The sequence below is a fragment of the Rhipicephalus sanguineus genome, chromosome 2 (assembly GCF_013339695.2).
Source record: "Rhipicephalus sanguineus isolate Rsan-2018 chromosome 2, BIME_Rsan_1.4, whole genome shotgun sequence".
In the NCBI taxonomy this organism is placed as follows: Eukaryota; Metazoa; Arthropoda; class Arachnida; order Ixodida; family Ixodidae; genus Rhipicephalus; species Rhipicephalus sanguineus.
This window is the reverse complement of record NC_051177.1, coordinates 131981691-132003895: the sequence shown is the minus strand read 5'-3', so window position 1 is coordinate 132003895 and position 22205 is coordinate 131981691. Positions and strand designations below refer to the sequence as shown.

At 44.7% G+C, this 22205-nt stretch overlaps 1 protein-coding gene across 1 annotated transcript in view; it reads left to right on the top strand.

The window, feature by feature from the left end:
* Positions 1-22205, top strand: part of LOC119383669 (formin-2-like) — a 113693-nt gene that overhangs the window by 74978 nt on the left and 16510 nt on the right. Inside the window, exons 4-7 of the mRNA XM_049412925.1 lie at positions 324-416; positions 737-832; positions 11367-11444; positions 13580-13624. Coding sequence (XP_049268882.1) covers positions 324-416; positions 737-832; positions 11367-11444; positions 13580-13624 — 312 coding nt within the window. The remainder of the gene's footprint in view (positions 1-323; positions 417-736; positions 833-11366; positions 11445-13579; positions 13625-22205) is intronic.

Here is a 22205-nt window from a genome sequence, read left to right as displayed (position 1 = left end):
AGTTAACGGGTGTAGTAAAAACGCAATCTCGTTTTGGCGCACTGTTTGAGGGTCGTTTCTCTATGTTTTTCCAGTCTACTGCTCTCTGGCGCTGCATTTCTGGTAATATGAAGCGACTAGCACAACGACATGTTTTGACAAGTTTGATCTTTTTTTAAACGTGCACCGACGTGCGGGCGTCGTGCCCACTTTTTTTATCACCTATGTTTCGTTGCGCTGTTCCGTTGTTCTGGTATAGCTACAACTTGTGAACTTTCTTATTCGCTCGGCAAAAAAAGGCTGTGCTACTCTTTTATATAAATTTTGTTGTGTCATGTCTACAGGAAATGCTGCATCCCAAACAGTACCACTGCCATCATCAGGTGGAGTCCCTTATGGGCCAACTCCACAAGTTCTTCTGCCAACAACGCCATATGGTAGGTTTCTTATAAGTCAAATTATATTATGATAAAACCTTGCACGTTACCTGCAGTAAAGACAGCTAGAGCTCCAAGATAAGGAAGACATCACGTTTCACTAAATGCAAGTGTTACTTTTGTCGCTGTGTAACATCTACAGTATCTCTACCATTATGTAATTGCTTAGCTATACTCTCCTCTTGTTGTGTCACAGATTTGTTGTGTCAACCCTTACATAACAGCTTTAGTATACTCGCAGCTTTTCCATTCTTCTGCTCGCTCAGATAAGTGAGGATTTATTACTAATGTACCTAAACTTCGCCACGTCTTGTGTACAGGAAATACGGTACCGCAGACGGCACCAGGGATGGCACCCGGTGGAGTAGCTTCTGCATCAACTTTGTCAATTCCGGCGGCAGGAATGCTTCCGTATGGTAGGTGTTATGTGTTTAGTTTCTGTCCTACATTGGCTGTAAGGCACCACCAGGGGCCTGCTGCACCTATATATAGATCAGGGTTATCTAATAAAGGGTTGCTGTTTTCAGGTTTCTACTTCGGTGTGTCGACCATGCTATAGGGGCTAACGCCCACACCGCAGTAGGCTTATGAACTGATCAAAGTATTTATAAAAATGTCTCGCATATAATCCAAGCTAGCTTAGGGAACAGTTATACCAGCAATTCCTTTGGTAATGCTACACATTAACGCTGCTTGAAGTAATATATCCAGAGGGGTCTTCGTTTGATACTTCCCAGATAATAAAGCTGCAGTGGGTTTCTGTTCCATAGCTGCACCAATTGTTAGCGTGACACATATAAGAAACGAACACGACCCACAACAAGAGACGCGTAGGCGTGTGGGTCGTGTTCCTTTCTTCTATACGCTTCGCTAATACGCACTTCAGTTATAGAATACCAACTCGCCCGAACACGAACCCTCCAGAAATTTGAGTTCGTTCATGTAGTTTGACAAAGCACATAACATGAAATGGTTATGCAAGTTAAAGTGGCCCTGCAACACTTTTTCTAAGTATTGATGGAATAATTTCATTGAAAAAGTTAATCGCATCATGAATCGACTGGGGATATGACACGGGTGCAAGAAGCTACGCCCATTCATAAGCCCAAATAATGACATTGAGTACTTTCTTTTCTGTGTTTGCTTTCTCTGAACGCGCCGCTCACTTTCAGTGTAATAACGAGCGCACTGGAGCAATTTTATGCTGTGTGTAATTCAAGTGCTATAGAGTGCAACGCGGGCACGTCGCGACATGCCGCCGTGGCCATGGTAACAACGCAGCCCACGACGCTCAAATTCGCCAGTTGTCGAGATATTCGTGCTTATCGCGCGGTAATTTTCTCTTATGCCATCATTTTTCGAGAGTAGAGTCAGTGATTTCTAGCTGTATTTAAAATTCAATTGTAAATTACATGCCTCGTGGTGTGTCAAATTGCTTGGCTCACATGTTCGCAGGAGCCTCGACTACACTGGGCAACATTACCTTACCATTTTAAAATTGGTTGCAGAGCCCTTTCAAGATCATCGGCGCTCTTAGCCATGCTTTTTTTTTGTCTCCACTGTATTGTTTTTTGCTCTAGCACTATAGTTCCCAAATTGCGTTGCGTAAAATATTCGCATATTATACTAGAGAACTTTATTACCTGCCGTATCAAATACTTTCGATTTTTATAGTGATTGAATTGCACACAATTCTAGTCTAAAAGTTGCCGCAACACAATACGGAATAGCTTTTATAAACAGCAGATGACCTTCCCGTTTCAAGCCTAGAAGCCAGTGGGCGTAGGTTTCCTTTTTTTTTTTTTGAAAATAACTCTCTTGCTTCTGGATGTCGTGCATGCACGCTGCTCAGTTTCTTTTCCTTTGCGACAAAAGAAACGGAAAGTAAACAATAACATCTTCATTAACAAAGAACAGTGCACGATTTCTTATTTATTTTGGCGAACATGAATGCGAAATGTTCTGCAGAGGTCACGAGGTACTCACCTGTGTCAACAGTAATGAATACATTTATATGCGGACCCACAATGTAAGATTAAATAATGCAAATGTTTAGGGCAAAGTAGAAACCTGAAGAGGAAAAATTCTCGAAGAAGGTAGTTAAGCCAACAAATTTATTGATTCACGAAAAAATGAAGTGGTGGGGATAAGAAAGGGGGGAGGGTGCAGGATGACGATGGGCCCTCGAACCGCTCTATAGATGGCCGGACTGCGCTTCGGCGACAGTTCTAGTCCTGCCCACAGTTTGAAGCTGTAGCTCCGGTTGCGAGCTGCGCAGAGCTGCCTCCTATTCCTCTTGGTTATCTGAACCTTGCCACGGGGGCTTGGGGTTATTCAGGCCATTCCAGAAAGACTTGATTAATGTCGGCTGTGGTAGTAGAACACAAGTTGCAGTTTCAATATGCATTATAAGGAAGAGATGAAAAGCATTCGTGACTGTGGCAGTTTGAAGTCTGCGCCACAAAACCTGGTCACTTCCGGAAAGAGGTTTATGCGGTGGAGTTACGTTGGGCGGGAATTTCTGTAAAACAATGTTACATCGTGGTAGCTGAGGAGTCGATGCCTGGGTGTGTGAATCCGACGAAGACTGTTTGTCAAGGCAGCAACTGCTTTCCGTACCACCGTGTATGTGTACGCCTTCAGCCTTCTCTCCCAACCACAGAAGAGAAAAAGGAGATGAGAGCAAGTGCAAAAAAAAGAGTAGAGAATGCCCTAATTGAAAGCAAGAAAACAAAGAGGGCGGGGCGTTAGGGGGGGGGGGGGAGGGTTGAGAGGGATGTACTGCATATGTTTACGGATTGTCTTTGCGTGCGCGAGCAACAGGGGGTAGAGGAAGGCCTTGCGCTCATATATCAGTAGGGGGGGGGGGGGGGCAAGCAAATCGCGCTGTTGTATTTCACAAACGCATACATCGCATGTTAGCAGCAACTGCAACTAGAATGTACAAAGAGCAGAACGGTTAACATGTTCATTGTGCATGATACGTAAGGCCGAGGTATGAATTGTTGCCGTCGATAATATAGCTGCTATATCGTCTACTTTAAAGAGCACCCTTTGAAGCTTTTGCACATATCAGTTCGAGTGTATTAAAATAGTGAATAAGGTACAACTCTACATTTTCTAACTCTTGGGGAGGAAAAGCTTAACTTACGTATTTAAACTTTCATTTCATCAAAGATGTGACCTTCCACAGTAATGTGCTATGCCACTGCTTTCGTTAAGTTTTTCGCTGGGACCTCACGATACTTGTTAATTCTAAGATGTATCGATTGTCCTGTTTCGTCAATGTATTGCTTGTGACAAAGTAAATATTCGAGCATGATGGACATGATTACTCCACGAGCAATTACATGATGGACATAATTACTTCCGCTACTTTTACAAAGACAATCATGTCTGAAGCATTTACTACGGATGCAAGTGACCGTTGCTTCGCGAGACGTTTGCGTTTGATAATATTAAATAATACTTAGGCAGCAGATTGTCTGTCTGGGAGCTCATTTGAATATTCTAACACAAACGATAACTGCTGGTTTATAGTGCTGATTTCCTATCTTATCTACATGATTCGTTGTAAGCTCTGTTGAACGCGTCGTGCAGGTGCTTTCTTTCATTTCGCTTTTGAATTGCTCAAGTGGTCAACATATTCACCGTATTCGCTACAGATCCTTCTAACTCGCCTAGCCTGTGCGACAAATATCAGGGGACTGAAACTCCCTATACCTCCCATGGCACTGGCTCTCGCATGGTGATACGCTGCGGCAGCGCCGCTTCCTCCACTGGCGGCTGCCGGGTATCTACTAGAAATAATTCACAAACGAAACATTTCCTTCATGACGTCACTGGTGAGGTCAACAAATAGAGGGAAAGGGCGCGAAATCGAGAGGAGGAGGGTTACCGCGGAAGCCCTCCTTTCCCACTTCGCATGCAAGCGGAATGTATTCGTGCTACCTTGCAGGTCCGCTGGCCGCTCGGGCGACGCGGCCATTCGTTAAATTTAGTTAAGCATTTTTTAAAATTTTGTTCGTGTGTTGTGAAGCGCACAAACTAAAACTGACCGATTTCTCAATAAGACAAAACGCGGTCAAGACAAGTAGAACCTAAATCTTTTTTTTTAATCACACGTTTGTACTAAAAACCAGAGACATACACGTAGTGTGAGAGTGTCAATATGCTAAAGCAGCTTTAATTCAGAACAGAGATATGCACATAATGAGCGAACATTGAACCCAGAATATGCGAACCAATGCAAAAATTACTAACAATCACGAGCAGGCCACGTCATGCTTGACTCAATCACGTCTGTTATGACAGCGTACATATTTTTCTGACAGAACTTGATTATCAAACAAGACAGAAGTTCAGGGTAAGATGGAGGCTTGAAGCAACGAGAAATCGCTGAAGAAGGAATGCCGCTGCAGACAATGTTTCGACAAGTTGGCTTGTCTTCGTCAGGGCAGCAGCATTGCCTTGACGAAGAAAAGACCGCTTGACGAAACGTTGGCTCCAGTGACATCCCCTGTTAAACGATTGATCAACGCATCAGTGAGTGTATTACATGTATTCCAGTGACAGTGTTACAAGTAAAGGCCTACAAAACTTCAAACTGGCTACATGCATTTCCACGAACAGGAAGGATTCTATAATTTCTTCACATCATTTGAACTACATGACAAAAGTAAAAGATGAACAAACTGTGTCGCTGAACCAACACGCATTCAAGCCTTTCATTAAACTTATTTTGCCGGTAACAGGTGGGCTGTCTTCATGATGAATTTGTCTAACGACACTGCGCTTATGTCAGTCCAGTCAGGTTTGCAGGGAAGCGGATTTAAATACTGATGTACTCATGCAAAATGGATACTCGTTCAATTAATGGACCCAAACACTTGTGCTCACCAGTTGTCACTAGGAAACCTGAAAAACCTTCGCGGAACTAGAAATTCCTTGGTTAACACACCACAGAGCCGCGCAAGACATGTGATGCCCCGATTTAGCCGTCTTCGTCTAATACTCGGTTTCCCTCCTCGATGTGGCTCCCTGCGGCTTCCGTTCGCTGCATGCCCCATCAAATGTCGTATCTTTTCCGTATTCATACTTGGTACGTCAACTGAGTGACATAACCGAGCGCGATTCAGCTCGTGATATCGCTGAGCGAGTGGCAAGGGTGAGCGGAGGCAAGCACTACGAACAAAAGTCAAGAATTTCCCACGCTTCGCCCGATTTGAAATTCACAAAATAAGATATAAAAAGGCAAATAAACGAAAGAAGAACTCTTCACAGTTCAGTCAAATTTCTTTAATAAATGAAAACATCCACATCAAGCTCACTTCGTTGAACCAGATCTTAGTTTGCCCGGCAACCGCTACGAGCGGGCATGTTCCTTGAAACGTAAACTGCGCTTAGTTTCCGAGGCCTGCAAATATCCATGGTTTATACTGTCGTGGGTGATGAGGAGACTAACCAAGGTATTGTTGGCTATATGTTGGCTTTCTGTAGAGCATGGTCTTTATATGTCCTCTTTCAATGAATACTGTCGTGTCAAAGAAGTTAATATGGGAGGAAGAATGATGCATGGTGTACCTAATACTAGGGTGGGGGTACGTAAAATGGTACATGAATGCTTTTAGAGCACTTATCACATATTCCCACATAATAAACGTGTCTCCTATGCAGCGGAGGTTGATACACGGCTTTAGCGGAGATGCTTCAAAAGCTGCGAGTCGAACTGTCTGACAAAAATGTTCGGCTTTTGGTGGTGGAAAATGAGTTATCATACTGACGCCAAATGTTTCTAAGTTCAATAAAGTTCAAAATAATGAAGCGTAAGGACTAAGTGTAGCAAAGACAAGTAAACGTCAGCAATTAGTGCTCGCTTGCTTAACTTGAGCTACTCGTAGAGCACATCAGTCTCTTCAGTGATAGGTATATTCGTACACAAGGAGCACACATCTGCGGTTACTTGAATGGCTTGATCTTAGCGTGTGTTCAGTTAATTGAATCTATGATCTGAAGGAAGTGAGGTGTATCTAAAATAAAAGAAAAAGAGTCGGCGTTCTATTAGATAAATCATGATTTACAAATTTTGATAGCGGCTCGATGGTTGTGCTGCTAGACACTATTGGTCTACCTGGTAATTCATTTATGTGAACCTTATCAAACTTCGGAGGAAAGCAGAAGCGACGGACTAGTATATTGCTAAGGCGGCTTCACACCTGCGGATAGCAACGGCCGCGCGACCATTTGAGACTGGAGGTCAAAAATCGACTCAAGGCGACCAATGCTCACATGCATGCGACCTATTCGCAATGCCAGCGCGGTGCCACGCGGTGCGATTCAAGATGGCTCCTGGAGGAGGACCAACCTGTTTGTTAGCAGAGGAACAGATAGGAAGTACGGACGTACGGCCTGTGGCTTTTTCACCGGATGAGGTCATGAGCCGCACTGAAATGGATGTCAGACCAAAATACTTTCCCAAACGATGTAAAGTGCTGAGTTCTCGCGACCCAATTATTTGCCTTGGTGTGAAAAGACATATTTCGGCTCCGTTATCGCACATCAACGATGCTTTGCGAAATCCTGTGCGTGTAACAGAAAACTGCATGAGCTAGACGACGTATGAACTGAACGGCACTCCGAGGTAGTACGTGTCGAGCCTGCCTCACGGATTTGCAGCAGTTGTATGCTGCTAGCGAGTAGCGGTATCGCTGTTGCACGGGACGGCATGCTGAACACGTTGATGGTTCCCAAACATAATACGCCGTCGTCGCGAGTCATTTCTTCAACGGAACACAAACATTCAATATCACATTCAATAGCGCTTGCCATAGCCATGCTCAGACTACAGCCGAGCGCAATTCACTTCTCTCGGGTGTTGTAGGTGCCATCAGCATGACTAAAACATGAATATCGAAAAGAATGCACATGTATGTTTTTCGCAGCGTCGAAGAACTCGACGTTGCGAAAATTCGTCGAACAACAATGCCGTTGGCAAGGTACCGATGAGATACAGGTGAAGTTAAGAGAGAGGCGTGGGATGTGGCAGTAACTGCACGTTTCATCGCTCTAACCCTTTCGCGTCCTCTGGTCGAGCTCGAGCGTGTTGGCGGGAATCGGTTCTCCATATTATCCCCAATACGTTACGCTACATGCGATGAACAAGAAAAACTATGCTTTTATTTTGATCTCACTCAAGGATATTATTCATTGAATACAATCAAAGTGACTCACAAGCGTAAAAAACATTAACGCACGAGCTGACGTGAAGTGCAACTCGCTCCTCGTCAGTTATCAGCTGATCGTTCATTGTCGCTGTCACACTCGGTCCTTTCACAGCCTTCTACGTCCAGTGGAAAATCCTCATCGTCAAGATGGTTTCTTTCAACGTCACTGCTGAAAGCAATGTGAAGGATTTTCCCCACCGAAAGATTTCAACCACTTCGCGTCACCATGTTTACAATTTGGCAATGCTCGGAGAACATCTTGCTCTCAAAACTTTCAATAAGAAAATCGCTTGCAGTGTGTTGCCACTCATCAACAAACGTACAAAACGAAGAGGCGCAGTGCTGGCTATGCACGCAAACACAAGTGAAGGACGGCGTTGAGGACGTTCGCTCCATGATAGCAGTAGAGCGGACGCGTTCTCGAATGACTGAAACTTCGCTCGTGCGTTTCATAAGAGCGCTTTTCTGACAAAGGATAAAGCAGCCTATTATAAGGTATCGCCAATTTGAGATTGCTCAGTTACCGATGAGCACATCGCGAGCCCGCACGACCTGCCGCGCACAATGTTATGGGCTTCATGCACTACAAAAACACTGATGAATACTATATGCAAGTAAAACAGGGTGAGTTTCGACTGAAATGGTCAGGAAACATGCAAAGTCGTAGTGTTCCCTTCCTGCCAACGCGCTAACAATCGGGCTGGCACAGACGAACAAGGGAACGGCTGCCAGTGAGAGCTGGCAGTTTGCCGTCTGCTGACCCTCCTCGTGGGGGTTCTCCTGGCATCCGCTTGTGTCGTGACGTTTTATGGGCATTGCGAATACCCGCCTCCACATTGAATTCACGTCTTCTCGCATTGGCGTTGCCCCGTAAAGTAAGCTGACGTTCTGTTCGTGAGCATCTGATTGCCAGACGTTTGCGACTGCACTCACGTGACTAAGAAATCGAGCAGCGAGCGAATGAGCCAAGGCAGTTGCCTTGCGACCGAAGCGGCCATTAGCGACCATTTGCTACTATCTAGCTCGCGCGACCAGGGCTAGTCGCAGCGTGGACGAGCCTTAAGGCATCAAGAGGCGGTACTCGGCTGTATGTCCAATACCCCTGGCCAGGAAATCTGTTATCATATTGTCACGTGGTCGTGACGTCGACGAAAGCAGCAGTGAGCACGTCAGAGATTAAACTGTGTATTTGGCCGAACTTGTGGCCGGGTAACTCGAAGTCAAACTACAGCAAAACACTGATAGCGGCGAACAAAGCGTCGACCGTCGATCAACTAACAAGCGGTGAAGCGCGTCGGTATTTATACATGTGCCGTCAAATATTTCAGCAATATCGCTGGTGGCCGCGCAAACACTAGAATAATCTCTAGTGTTCGCGTCTTGCGCGCAATCTTAACAAAACGATCTACAATAATTGGGAAGTTTCTCTAACAATGAGGCGCTGTTTGCGCTGAGCGTTGCTGACAGTCTTTGTGGGCGAAACCCGAATACAGCAAAAGCGATAATAGGAAACGCACGCGGCAATAGGCTGTACGTCGTTGCTATACTCATGAGTTGTGTCGGAGGTTAGCTTTCGGTAATGGGTGTTTTTTATTAGCGGCCTGATAACCTCGCCTTTATATTTTTCAATTTACCAGGTTGCTAGACTCCCTGCTTTGTCCAGGGGTTTTATAATAATGCCCTTCCTGTCGGCTTGTTGTTTCAAAAATCGTGTTCTAGTTGAGTTTTATTGCCTTCCGACTTTGACTAGTTAGGATCAGAATTTTCCTTGAGGTTGCTTTCATGTATCAATCAGTACGTAAAAGTAGTCAAAAGAGAAAACGTAGGCTCCAGTGACACGCCTCGTTCAAGCATTTTTCACCTAACTATAATGGAGGCATTCATCAGAAACCAATTATATTTCACATTCATGTACACATCGACATTCCAACGAGATGTTTATGAGGGGAGCAGGTTACACACTTTGTTTTAAGAATTCTACTTGAGACATATGAGCCAAATGCGTCTTTTGTGCAAACAGCTCTAGCAAAAACATTACCTTTACGCTAGGGAAAAATGAGCGAGAGCTGCGTTGCTCTTCCTCCTGCCAGCAAAAGTGCTTTCATTATTCGTATCAACCCCGAAAGTTCAGCTTTAATGAGTTGTTCATTCCGTAGTTCCACTACACTGAATTTGGCGAAAATAAAAAATTCGGAATTTTTGATATATTTGCTTTCAATAACAACAGTATTTCTTAAACAGGATTCAATCTGAACCCACAACAGCCGTAGAAGTAGCTGGGTTTTTCCATATAATAATGAATAGGTCGTCCTAGCCCCCGTTCCCGATTTTGATGAAATTTACTGCAGCCCAATGCTTCAGGCTCAGAACAATCATTTCAATGTTAGCTTCGCAAAAAAATTTGGTCGCATGAAAAACCATATAGAAGCGTTGGTCACAAAATAATTATCCGCCAGTTTGGCATTTTCTGAATTTTGAGTGCTCATAACGAAAAGAACTACAGTGCATATCTGGGTCCCGATACTTATTCCCATCAAAAAACAAGCGAAAGAAAATCTTATGAGTATATCATATCCCTTTTCCATCAAGGAATTTTGAGGAGAAACATTGCATTGTAAGCGGAACTAAATACCTGCATTTTCGAAATGCCTTGCGACATGAAGACAGAGAAGAAATAGTAAAGTAAACGCAGGGAGGTTAACCAGTTTAGGAAGACCGGTTTGCTACCCTTCACATGGGAACTGGCTGGGGGAGATTTAAACATGGAGAGGAAGGTAAATTGACGATAATAGCAGTTAGTGCATATTGAGTTTGATATCTGCAATTTCTTTTCAATAAATTTCCTGAATGTTTCGCCATTTCTATGCTTTCTAAATTGCGCTGAAACGTGTATGTTTTACCAAAAACGGCTCTCCACGACGTTACTAGCGACGTCCCTCGACCTTACTCGTAGGGTCAAGTTCAACACGATGTTACTTGTACCCACGAGTTAAACACGATGTGACTCGCAGCGGGGAGTAACGCCACGTTGATTTTGTGTGGCCTTTCTAACTGCAATAGAACACAAGTTTCTCGATTCGGTGCAAGTTCGTAACCCTTATCAATTAGCTAAATTGAAGCACGAACGAGCAGCTGTACATTGTTATTTAGACAACACTGCTTGGTTTGATGGGCGCTTATAAAATACACAGGTTCTAAATTTAGTATTAAAAATATTGCAAATAGGTTAACTGCCTCTCCATCATATGGACGCTCCATGTAGGCTTCATAAGACATCTTATATAGAAAACACGCGGAGAAGTGTGTAGAAACAAGATAAATCTTCAATTTTATAACGCTAAGCTTTTTTTAACTCGGGCGTTGAAGTTTCTCACAATTGTATGCAAGCGCCATACGTTTAAAATTATTGGAATGCCACACAAGGCGCAGGATTAAAAAATGTGTCATTATTTGCATCGTTCATGACAAAGCTCAAGATGTACAAATTTTGTAACATGTACAAATGTACAAATGTTGTAACACTCGCTTAAGGCCTTCAGAGAGAGAGAGAGATGAAGAGGAAGGCCGAGAGGTTTACCAGGTAATATCATCCGGTTTGCTTCCTAGCACTGAGGCCTTGAGTACTTTTAATTTCAATGCACCGTACGTTGTGAATTAACACATGCAATGTGCAGTATGTTAGGCAGGTCTTGATGCATCATATCCTAAGAAAATCTTACATTTCAAGGTTCTCCAGTGGCTCCAGGTGTAGCAGTTGTTCCCTCACCTGGTTTACCAGGTCCTGCAATTGGTGTCATCCCGCCTGGTAAGTCTGTCTAGGCAATTATACCTCAACAAATATGTATTTGATTGCAAAGTCGCAATAACTGCGACATTTCGGTAGTTTGTCTCAGAGTCATATATGAAAAAGTTCACTTAATTAAATCAAAGTTGTAATATATTGCTGTTTGTCAGAATTTCGCTATATCAAAATCAGTCAGCGCAGCTGTGTAGTCAAATCGGTATAGCTTTTCTCCTTCATTTCGCTTAACTTCAGTCAATGAACCGAATCGTTTCACACAACTTCATTTCCTTCATTTCTAGAGGGGCATGCAGAAAAGAGGGCAAGTACCCTTGAATGGACCTAGAAACGTGATTGTTTCGGGGGAAAGGTCGTTTTTAACTGCAAGAGCAATCACGGAGACACTGCCATCGAAAAATAGCGCTCGCAGTGTTATTGTTAGGCTATTATGACGCCCAAATGCAATAAGAACACGTCACTCGGTACTACTTGTGCACGAGAAAATGTTCGAAAGCTAGCCGAACAGAGTAGCGACTACGCACGCCACTGCGCAGTACGTCCACGCAAAGGGAAAGGGGAGGCGGGGAGATGAGTTGAACACACATGGTAATGGGCTGCGTAGAGCAAGAGATGAGACATCTTCCTCACCGAGGTGCGGAACATACATGCACATACATACAGACTAATAACAAAACTTGGCAAGACTCTACGTTAGGGCGTATACCAAAAGTAATTTCTATTTCGTACGCAATTTCAGAACCCCAAAGCCGTGAGCATACGAAACTTATAACATGCCTACGCTAATGAGTACACTCTTTGGGCTCTTCGTGCAGCGAGGAGTAAAAGAGAGGGCTATCAAACGACGAGTACACGCGCTAACTGGTAAATGAATGTTTTATGTAGAAAGTACCAGTAAAATACATAAAGTATGATTAAAAATTATTCCAATTGAGTACAGGTGTGACAACATGAGCGCTAAGAATAAGGCAATGTAATAAATGTAATACTAGTAACACGCTTGACCTAAGACATTACTGCAGCAACACCGGATGCATACAGCAGTTGCTGATATTGCAACAAACTAATCAAAATTTGTACTATTGATATAAACATAGACCGCTTTACATTGGGATATTCTAAAGAGAACATGTCACATTACATTGAGTTGTGCAATTTCGTTTTCGTGTAACCGAAGTGGCTTGAATTTAGCTTACACACACTGTGTAAAGGAGGAGCAAAAGCGCTGATTATGTTTATGTTCTAAGGAGCACTGACATTATATTTACACGCCAATATGTTTGCATGCAAAAGCGATTCGCGACTCAAAATGCAACTGAGGAACGATTAACGATCATTTATGCTAGTTATTATGGCCAGTATCGAGCATGATTGAAAACATGGGGCAAGCCCGCCAATTTGTAGCGCTGGCTGCGCTGCTTCGCGGCCACCTCCAGACCGCTTCGCAGCTGAACACATGACTCGAAAACAAGTGACGTGTAGTTCAGCTGAAATTTCGTCTGCTAGGCGCACACGTGCACTCATGCAGCTGTCACCAGACTCGGCGTCGTCGCTGTCAATAGTGTCGATAATTAAAGACAATGACAATGCCGTTTATTTTCGCATCAGTAGAATGTCATGATACGAAGGGTCCCTGCTACGTACCCTGGTGTGGGTGCGAGCCACATGTTCAAGTTTCTGCTCTACTTGCACATGCCCTGTGCATTTCTACAACTCGTTTTATTAAGGACTGCACCAACCATTAAATGAATGCGTACCAAATAGTAGCTCGCTTTTCACGTCTAATGCACTGATGTAATGCTCATGGTAACTTATAGAATATGTTTTCGTGTCGTAACACATTATGAGATGCAGTAAATTTTGTTTCATGATATAATATAGCTCATGTCATTTGGTCTGATCACTCAGGTTACGAGTGACAAACTACTAATATAGAAAATACATCCCTGATATGTGATTGTACCAATCATGAAATTGTTAGAGTGGCTAAAGTTGCTTACAATTTGGCTGGTTTATAAATAACTGCTGTCGCTAATGTTCCGAATAAGCGAGTTCTAGGTTCTTCCTCAGTTTTACTCGGTGTTCATAGTAAATCGATAAGAACATTGTTGAGATGATTCAATAACAACTGCGCAACACAGTTTCAGGGAAAGGACAACAGCCCGGGATTCCACCATACAGTTCCTGTAAGTCAAACGAAAATTTTCCCTCTTAATGTCGGAACGATTCTTTGCTGTGATTCATTACACGTACCAATGCAGCAGCATCTACGCGCTGAGAAACACCGAATGTGGCAGCCCACGCTCAACCTTGGTGCTAAGCACACGTTGAACCACATGCGAACATCAGCGCTACGGAAATTCTAGGACATGCTGCAGAACACCGTTTATAAGCTGACCATATGGGCGTACTACATCGCTGCTATCTGCAAAATACATATCAAACGACCAGGGTAAGCTGTGGGAATGGCTTCGTCGAAGCCCACGGTGAACTCTTTAATTAAAGACGCCAAGAAACACTTTTCGAACCCCTATTTTTTATTTCCCGATTTATTTGGCTGGAGGATCAACAGATAATAAATAAGAAAGAACAACGACGACAGCGGCATGCAGTTTGGTACTTTTGAGCGCGGAAAACTAAGAACACAAGAAAAAAGGACTGTTCCAACTCAAATATCGTGGGGTCAGGTGTCCTCACTTGACCTGGTGACACAGCGGGGGGCTTGCGTAGCGCAAGTTGGTGCCACATGGTTGTGCAATCCAGTACCGATAACGCCATTTTCACACTAACAAGGAAATTGAATTCGACCAACAATAACCGTTTCCTGTCCCAAAAGACGCTAGCCACGAGTTTGTCGGCAGGCAGTGTTTGTTTGAATTTCAGCGGATCCGGCGACTCTGGATGCCTGCAGAGACGGGATTGTTGTTTCGTTTCCGGTTTCGTGTAGTGGACGAAGGTCTCTTCCTCAGTGACAATAGAGTCCAGGAACTGCTCGCCATTGGTTTCGCAGGCCTGAAGAAAGTCGCAGGCTTTCTACACGTTGCCGTTTCGGGTCTTCTGTAAGCATTGCCGGGACCCATCTTGCACAAACCTTGGTATACCGTAAATGGAGCATTAAAATTTTGTAAACACAGATCTTGCTTACATCAGGGATTATCTTGCGGAGCTCCCGAACCATCACCGCTGGAACTTTCAGCATTGTTTCTTCCCGTTTCGGTATCATTTCGTCCGCCAGAACGAGGACGCGAGAACGAGCTCTCACTGCGCCGTCTCTTACAACGAGCATCTCGGGTGCGCGCGCGCCTACTCGGTAGCTCCGCGCTCGTGGCCGCTGCAGTGCCGAAATAATTTCAAAATTAACGTCTTCAGTGCCGGCGACACCTTTTCAGGTACCTGATGACCTTTTAATAAAAAGAAATTCAATCCTGCCTGCATTTCATACACTTGCTGGGCAAGAAGTCGGAATTGCCCATCCTTGCCTAAGGGTCTCATTGGAGGGGCCGTAACTATTAGTGCAACGACATTATGCAACATGTTTTTAATGATTGTGAAAGCTGATGTGGAGGATAATAAGTGGACAAAGTTTAAAAAATTTTAAAAATGGTTTTTTTTTAATTGTCGTCAGAAATTTTCATTGTCCGGTGTTTTCTTGAACTTAGCCCGATCATATCTCTTTACTGAAAAGGTATATAAATACAAGCTTTGGCACTTTGGTAGATACGCATGCGAAGAACGTAATGCGGAGTTTTCGTACCTCTGCTACAAGGCTTTTTTGAGATAAAGACCTTCAAAATAAAGAAAATTTTGCCGATTGGGCCACTTTCGAGGTTTTTTATAAAAACATCTACACTACACATAAAAACTAAAAATACCTGAGCAGAAGCAAAAACATGCATATATTTAGGTAATAAATTTCAGCTGCCTAACCTTAATATATATGTTGTGCAATTCATAACGAAAGTAGGCCAAAACAGCAGAGCGGATGAGCGCTACACTCCACCTCTTCGCCATTATTGATTTCCTGTGGTTCGAAAAAATTTTTGGCGGCAAAACAAATTGCGGATCTCTTCTTTCCACTCATCAGGCAATAATATATAAAATTTTGAAATAAATTTGAGAGGTCGACCAGCCATCGTTTGTTCGATCTTACGTGGATCACCCTGCTACATTTTTCGCGGGCACCTATTCGTAGCACTCCGCGTGCAAATCGGTTCTAAATTACCACCTTCCACGTGGAATCAAAAATTTAATATTGTATTAAATCGCGTCCCATTCACTTTGCTGTTCTAATTGAAATACGCCATTTATTACAGCGAATATACTCCATTACAGTGAGTATATTAAGAGTTCAGCTGCACCCAGGTGGTACGAATAACAAGTGAAGCAAAAATGCGGTCAATTTCACCCCCGACATCTTAGTGAAGACATTAGATATGACGACATATTGCATGATGCTACGTCGCACGGGAATTCAGACTTCACTTAGTATACATCAATCGCTCGCGCTTTCTAGACTCTGTGCATGGCAAGAATCCGCTGATTGCTCCCTGATGCTTCTTTCACGTTTTCAGTACTAAAATTACTACTACTTGGATGTTACATCGCTTTAAAGGGGGCCTCAGCCGCTTCCTTGTGTAATTGTAAAGTAAACTCAGTATGGGAGTTCATTGGCTTTGGCGCGGCCAAAGGCACGACCGATTCATTGGCGCGACCAGGGCGAAACAGCCGCAAAAACGCGTTTTTTCTAATGATGATGATAGTACTTGCAGCGCCATCTCGCCTCGCTCTATTGCAGTTCAGTACGCCGCCGCTACCCTTATTTACGTACTGCAGCCAAAGGTACAGTTTCCGTTCTCTAAAGTGGTAGATGTTGTAAACCCATACTGAGTTTACTTTACGATTACACGGGGAAGCGGCTCAGGCTCCCTTTAAAGCGATGTAACATTCAAGTAGAAGTAATTTTAGCACTGAAAAACGTGAAAGAAGCATCGGGGAGATATCAGCGGATTCTTGCCATGCACAGAAGCCTAAAAAGCGCGAGCGATTGCTGTGTACTACGCTGTACACAGCAATCACAGTATATTCGCTGTAAGAAATGGCATATTTCAATTAGAACAGCAAAGTGAATGGGACGCGCTTTAATTCAATATTAAGTTTTTTATTCGACGTCGAAAAGTGGTAATTTAGAACCGATTTGCACGCGGAGTGCTGAAGAAACAAAACTACATTTACATTATTTACACATAACAGTTTGAACAGTCCATGGCGGATGCTTTCTTCTTTCTCTTCTTTCTTGAGAGCTCACGCGTTCTTCTCGACAGCTTCTTCTTCTTCACAACGAAAAGGCAAATATTCATATCCTCCGCCCACCGCAAAGCCGCACACTTTGAATTCATTACAGCGAAGACAGTTCCATCGGGTAGAGAAGCTGGACAGGTCGTCGTATTAGAGAGCCTGTCGGAAGTTTAACCGAACAGCTTCTTATATTTTGGTCACGTCCACGATGTACATCTAGGATTCTCCGCATCTTCCATAGCTGCCGTGGGATGCTGTCTTCATGAAGAAGAACGATGTCACCAGCTTTGAGATAGTTAGAACCATGGAGGAAGGAAAAACTAAGGAGAGGCCCTATCGTATCCCAATGCATTGCGAAAAGTGTGGCGGAAGTGACGTCAGATTTATGGGGCAAACAAACGGTATGGGGCAAACAAACCGGTATGGGGCAAACAAAACAGCAGACGCCCCGCGGCGTGCTCTCCGCGGGGTTCGCTTCTGCTCGGATTTGTAGTCCCGGCGTAAACTTAGCGCGTATTGTGCGGTTCGCACGCAGTAAAATGTTGCAAGCAGACGTTTACCAGGCTGTTCGTGCGTGGCAGGCCCGAGCGCTGCTTGCTGAAATTCTTCGTGGAGCGTTTTTGTGCAACAGTACAGAATACCGGTACGTGCCGTGATCAAAAACATTCAGCCCCTGCATCATCGTATTCGAACTCACCCAGCAGTGACTTACGCGTTCTGCTGGGCGTTAGGCTTTCCCTTTCTCGTAGCCCGATTTCCCGATCTGGTTGCCGGATTAGCGGTTCTTTGTTCGTGTATATGGAGTGAGCGTTGTAGCTATTTGACGCAAGGCCAACCTATAGTTGACGTAACTTCACGTCGAAAAGAGGGCACCGCTGTATTGTATACGCGATCATGCACGTAAAGTTTGTAATTCAGTGCGCACCAACAACAAGCACGCAGCGAGTGCACACCGCACAATACATACATCACGTAGTCCGATAACAACAACATAAGTTTATTGCCCTTTCGTTGAACGACACAGCCTCTAAAAACGTACGATGCCTTCGGCGCATGTTATGTACGGCGCGTCAGACGCCAAAAACAAAAGTTCACGTGTGTTCTGAGTGACACAATGATTAAGAAGCAATAGGAGCGCACATCCGAGAGCTTCGCATGCATATACCATGCATTAGTGATCAGCAATGAAGCGAACCGTGTACGTACACATGAAAAGTGACAACCGGTACTTTTCCGCAGTGCACGCGATTTGCACCGGGTATACACAACCATACGCAACAGCGGGGCATTGCGTAGCTTTCCTAAAGAACACACACAAGGAGCAGCACGCGTGAATCGACTGCGCCGCGGCGGGCGGCAAGGTCGATGCGGCGGCGCCGCTTGCACGGCGAAAAAAAAAAAAAAGGCTCGAATCGCGCATGCGCTTCCAAACGACACGGCGGAAGTCGCGAAATGTTTCGAGGATCCTTCGCTAGGAGGCGATGCGGGTGTTTGCGATGTGCAGGCTTCACGAACGTGACGTCAGGGCCTCTCCTTATTTTTCCTTCCTCCATGGTTAGGAACCCTGCACATTGGCATAGTGCGCAGAGAGCAAGTTAACAGGTACTCTTTCCTCCATCTTTTCCAAAAATGCTCCAACATCGCTTACGATGGAGCCACTTTCTCGTGACCGTCGATCTTGATCCTGAAGTGTCGGCCTTTTCGTTCGGATAGGGAAGGCTTGTTAAGCGTTTACCGCTTAAGAAATGAGCCGGCATTAGTATTTCACTATCCTCGCTGATGTTGACAGGTAAGTGAGGGCCGGAGTTAATTACCGCCTCTACCCTCACACAACACTGTGGTTAACTCTTCAGGCGAAAGCTTCGCTTTGCCTAGAATCTTCCGGAGGCTGGTCTTGACAGTTCTTATCAACCTCTCCCAGAAGCCGCCCGACCACGCTCCCCTTTCTACAATAACTTCCACTCAATTCTTCTTTGAGAGCAGTAGTCTTGTAGCTCTCTACCGAACAATACTCCGGCCAAAGAGGCGATTTCTTTGACGCTTTCTTGAAAGTCTGTGCGTTATCTGTATAGATCACATCAGGCAATCCTCGACATGCTATAAATCGACGAAACGTGAGTAGAAAGCTTTCTGATGACATGTCGGTGGCTAATTCAAGATGTACTGCTCTCGTGACGGCACAAGTAAACAGTACAATGTAGGTCCTGGTGTAACTGCCTTCACATAGAGTGGTCCAGCAAAATCTATGCCAACCGCTTGAAAGGGATCTGATCGGCGTACTCGTTCTCTTGGTAATGGTGCAACAGATGCGCTGCTTGGCTTTAAGCGCGTCTTGACACAAGCGTGCAAGCTCTGATAATCTTCTTCACGTTTGTCTGCCGCGTGGTACCCAAAATTTTCTCGAAGTTCGGCAAGGGTATCTTGTAGGCCTCCGTGGAGTGTTCGCTTATGGCAATCTCTTATTAGAGTTTTGTAAATTGATGAAGTCGAGGCAGCAAAATAGGATGCTTGACTTCTTCTGCTTCCTGTGAGAATTGCAGTCGTCCTCGTACACGCAACCGGCCGTTTCCTGGTCAAGAAAAGGATGAGAGCTTGCTATATCAGACTTGTTAGGCAGCTGGTGTTCCTTCCAACTTGACAGATTTCTTCCGCATAAGCATCCTCGTGAACCACCTTGACCCAGTATCTTCTGCGTCCGCAGATTTCTTCGGCTGGTGAGGTGCGCTTGGCCTCTGATTACTTGAATCTGTGCAACCTTTTAATGAAACAGAAATACCATGCAGTTATTCGTTAATACTTTCGTCAAGCTGAGTGATGTGTGAAGATCCAAATAGAGGCATATATGTTCTCACATGTAGAACTTGCGACAGCGACTTTAGCTTCATTTAAGTCTACATAATCACTAGGTAAAACCTTCAAGACTGTCTTGGGCCATCTATCCTCCATTTCTGTTAACCATGGTGGTCCTGTCCACCACAATGTGTTTGTCTTGAGAAGTTGCATGGCACTCCACGTGTGAGGTAATCCGCAGGATTATTCGCACCGGGGCAGTGTCGCCATTGGCCGTTCACAGAACATGCTTGAATTTCAGTACACTATATTTTCGACAAAAGCTTTCCATTTCTTTGCGGATCCCTTTATCCAGTGTAGTGCGACCTTGGAATCTGTCCAAAAGAATGTTTCCAACCTGCAGTTATTAAGAACATCCTTCGAAAGTTCCCTAGCCTTGCTCCAAGCAAAGTTCCAAGTAAATTCCTGTCTTGGCAAAGGCACTTTCTGCAGAGGCGCCACTCGCGACTTCGCCATAATGAGTTGACTATGAGCGACATTCTCTTGATCAAGGAATTCAAATACGCACACGTTCCATACGCCTTCTGAATAGCATCACAAAATATGTGAAGTTGCAGAAGTGACTTGTAGCCCAGTCTTCATATCCATCGTGCGATACGTCATAGAAGGAAGGCACTGCAGATTCGAGCACCATTCTTCCACTGTACAGCAATATCGAAGGCAAATCTTCGTCCCAATCTGCTTTTCTTTGCCACAGCTCCTGAAACAATATCTTGGCCTGAGGCTGAAAGGTGCAACCATTCCCAGTGGATCGAATATCCTGACACTGCTTGTAGCACATATCTCTTACAAGGTCTTTGCCCTTTCTCCCAAGAACATAACGCTGGTTTTGCCGCTACTGTCATCTGGGCTGTCATAGAAGCCCACAAGAGCCCCAATATCTTGACAACCCCTGCGCTTGCACCATCTCCTTCAGCTGTACTAATGAGATCTCTCAGCGTTTGGAATTTGATGACCATTTCATCAAACGCATTCCTGCTCGCTTCATAATGTCGTTTGCGTCTCGGTATATTCTTTCTGCTGAATCCTCATGTTCGGCTCCGATAAGAAGGTCATCAACATAGAATGATGCTGCAAGCCGCTTGGCCGTTTCTTCGGTTGGACCTTTCACTGCCTTCATGTGATGTTGTAGTGTGGCGTTGAGCAGAAATGGACTTGATACGGTACCAAAAGGAACCCTTGTCATGCGCCATTCCTCTACGTCAGGCTCAGCATTACTCTCAGAGGGTATTTCCTTGAACCATAGGAATCTCAGTGCGTCTCGGTCTTCCATTTTTACGCTAATCTGGAGAAAGGCTTTCTCTATGTCGGCTGTCAGAGCAACACGGTTGAAGCGAAAGCGTATGAGAAGAGTAACCAAGTCGGCTAGTAGCTTTGGTCCCTTCTCGAGATGCTCATTAAGGGATGAGGAATCAGGATTGTGAGAGGATGCGTCAAAAACTACTCTTACCCGAGTTGTCGTGGACTCGGTTCGCACAACTGCATGATGCGGCATGTAGTAAATCCGACCCTCTTGCTCCACAACTTGATGAGGTACTCTCTCGGCATGCCCCATCTCATATAGTTCCTGATAGTGGCATCATATTCCACAGCAACTCCGGATTGTTCTGCATTCTTTTCCCCAGATACTTCAGGCCGCTTCATTTTTGTATTCGGTTATCATCTAGTTGTCCACAACTTTCTTCCACGGAAGCGCGACTTGGTAGCGACCATTGAAGAAAGTAACCTCCTGTTCAAATCTTTCCAGCACCCTATTCTTTCTTTGGTCGGAGTGTTCTCGGCTGGCATAATCCCGATGCTCTCCAAGTCCCAGAACCTCCGTAGAATCTGTCAGTAGAGTCAGCAGACGTACTTACTCGCAAGACGCGTACGTTGAGAGCTGATTCCAAAGAGGTGTCAAAAGAAAATTGGCCCTTGCAACATCCATCCAGAAAGGCAGACCCATCGCCACCAAGCTTTCTGTCAATGGTATCGCTTCGTTTCTCTCCCGACATGAATTGCCCAAGCTGATCAGCACCGATTAAAAGGCTGATTCCTGGAACGTGCAGCCATGCCAGGTATCACGAACTTGTCAGCAAGGAGATGGCCTTCGATTTCAATGTCTCTGACAAAGTCATGGTCGACTGGTACTTGCACAACATCCTTGCAGACGAATGGTACTTCAATGGCGGTTAACAGGTACTCCTTGGTGTCATACTGACTGTGAAGTTGTAGTTCGACGACACGATGTTGTCTCGACGGAACTTTTCTGTCCAAAGACATTCAGTTGTAGATTGACCGATCCAAGTTCTTTCAATCCAGCGGTCTTGGATACATCTTCACGAATAAAATGTACCTGGCTTCCGCTGTCCCACAATGCCACAAATATAGGCCTTTTTTTGTTTTCCCCCCATGACCCATGCCCTAATGTTTGCAAGGAGACTTCAGAGTCCACGGACGAATGAGAGCTGGTATGCAGACTGTTTGCAGTTACGGAGCCTTCGTGTTCTTTTTTCTAGGTCTCCACTTGGGATCGCACACTGAAGAAACGTGTCTACCTCCACATGTTCCGCACTTGACCTTTCTGTAGCAGTCTTGGCTAGATGCCCCCTTAACGGTGCATCGATAACATCGCTTCTCGGC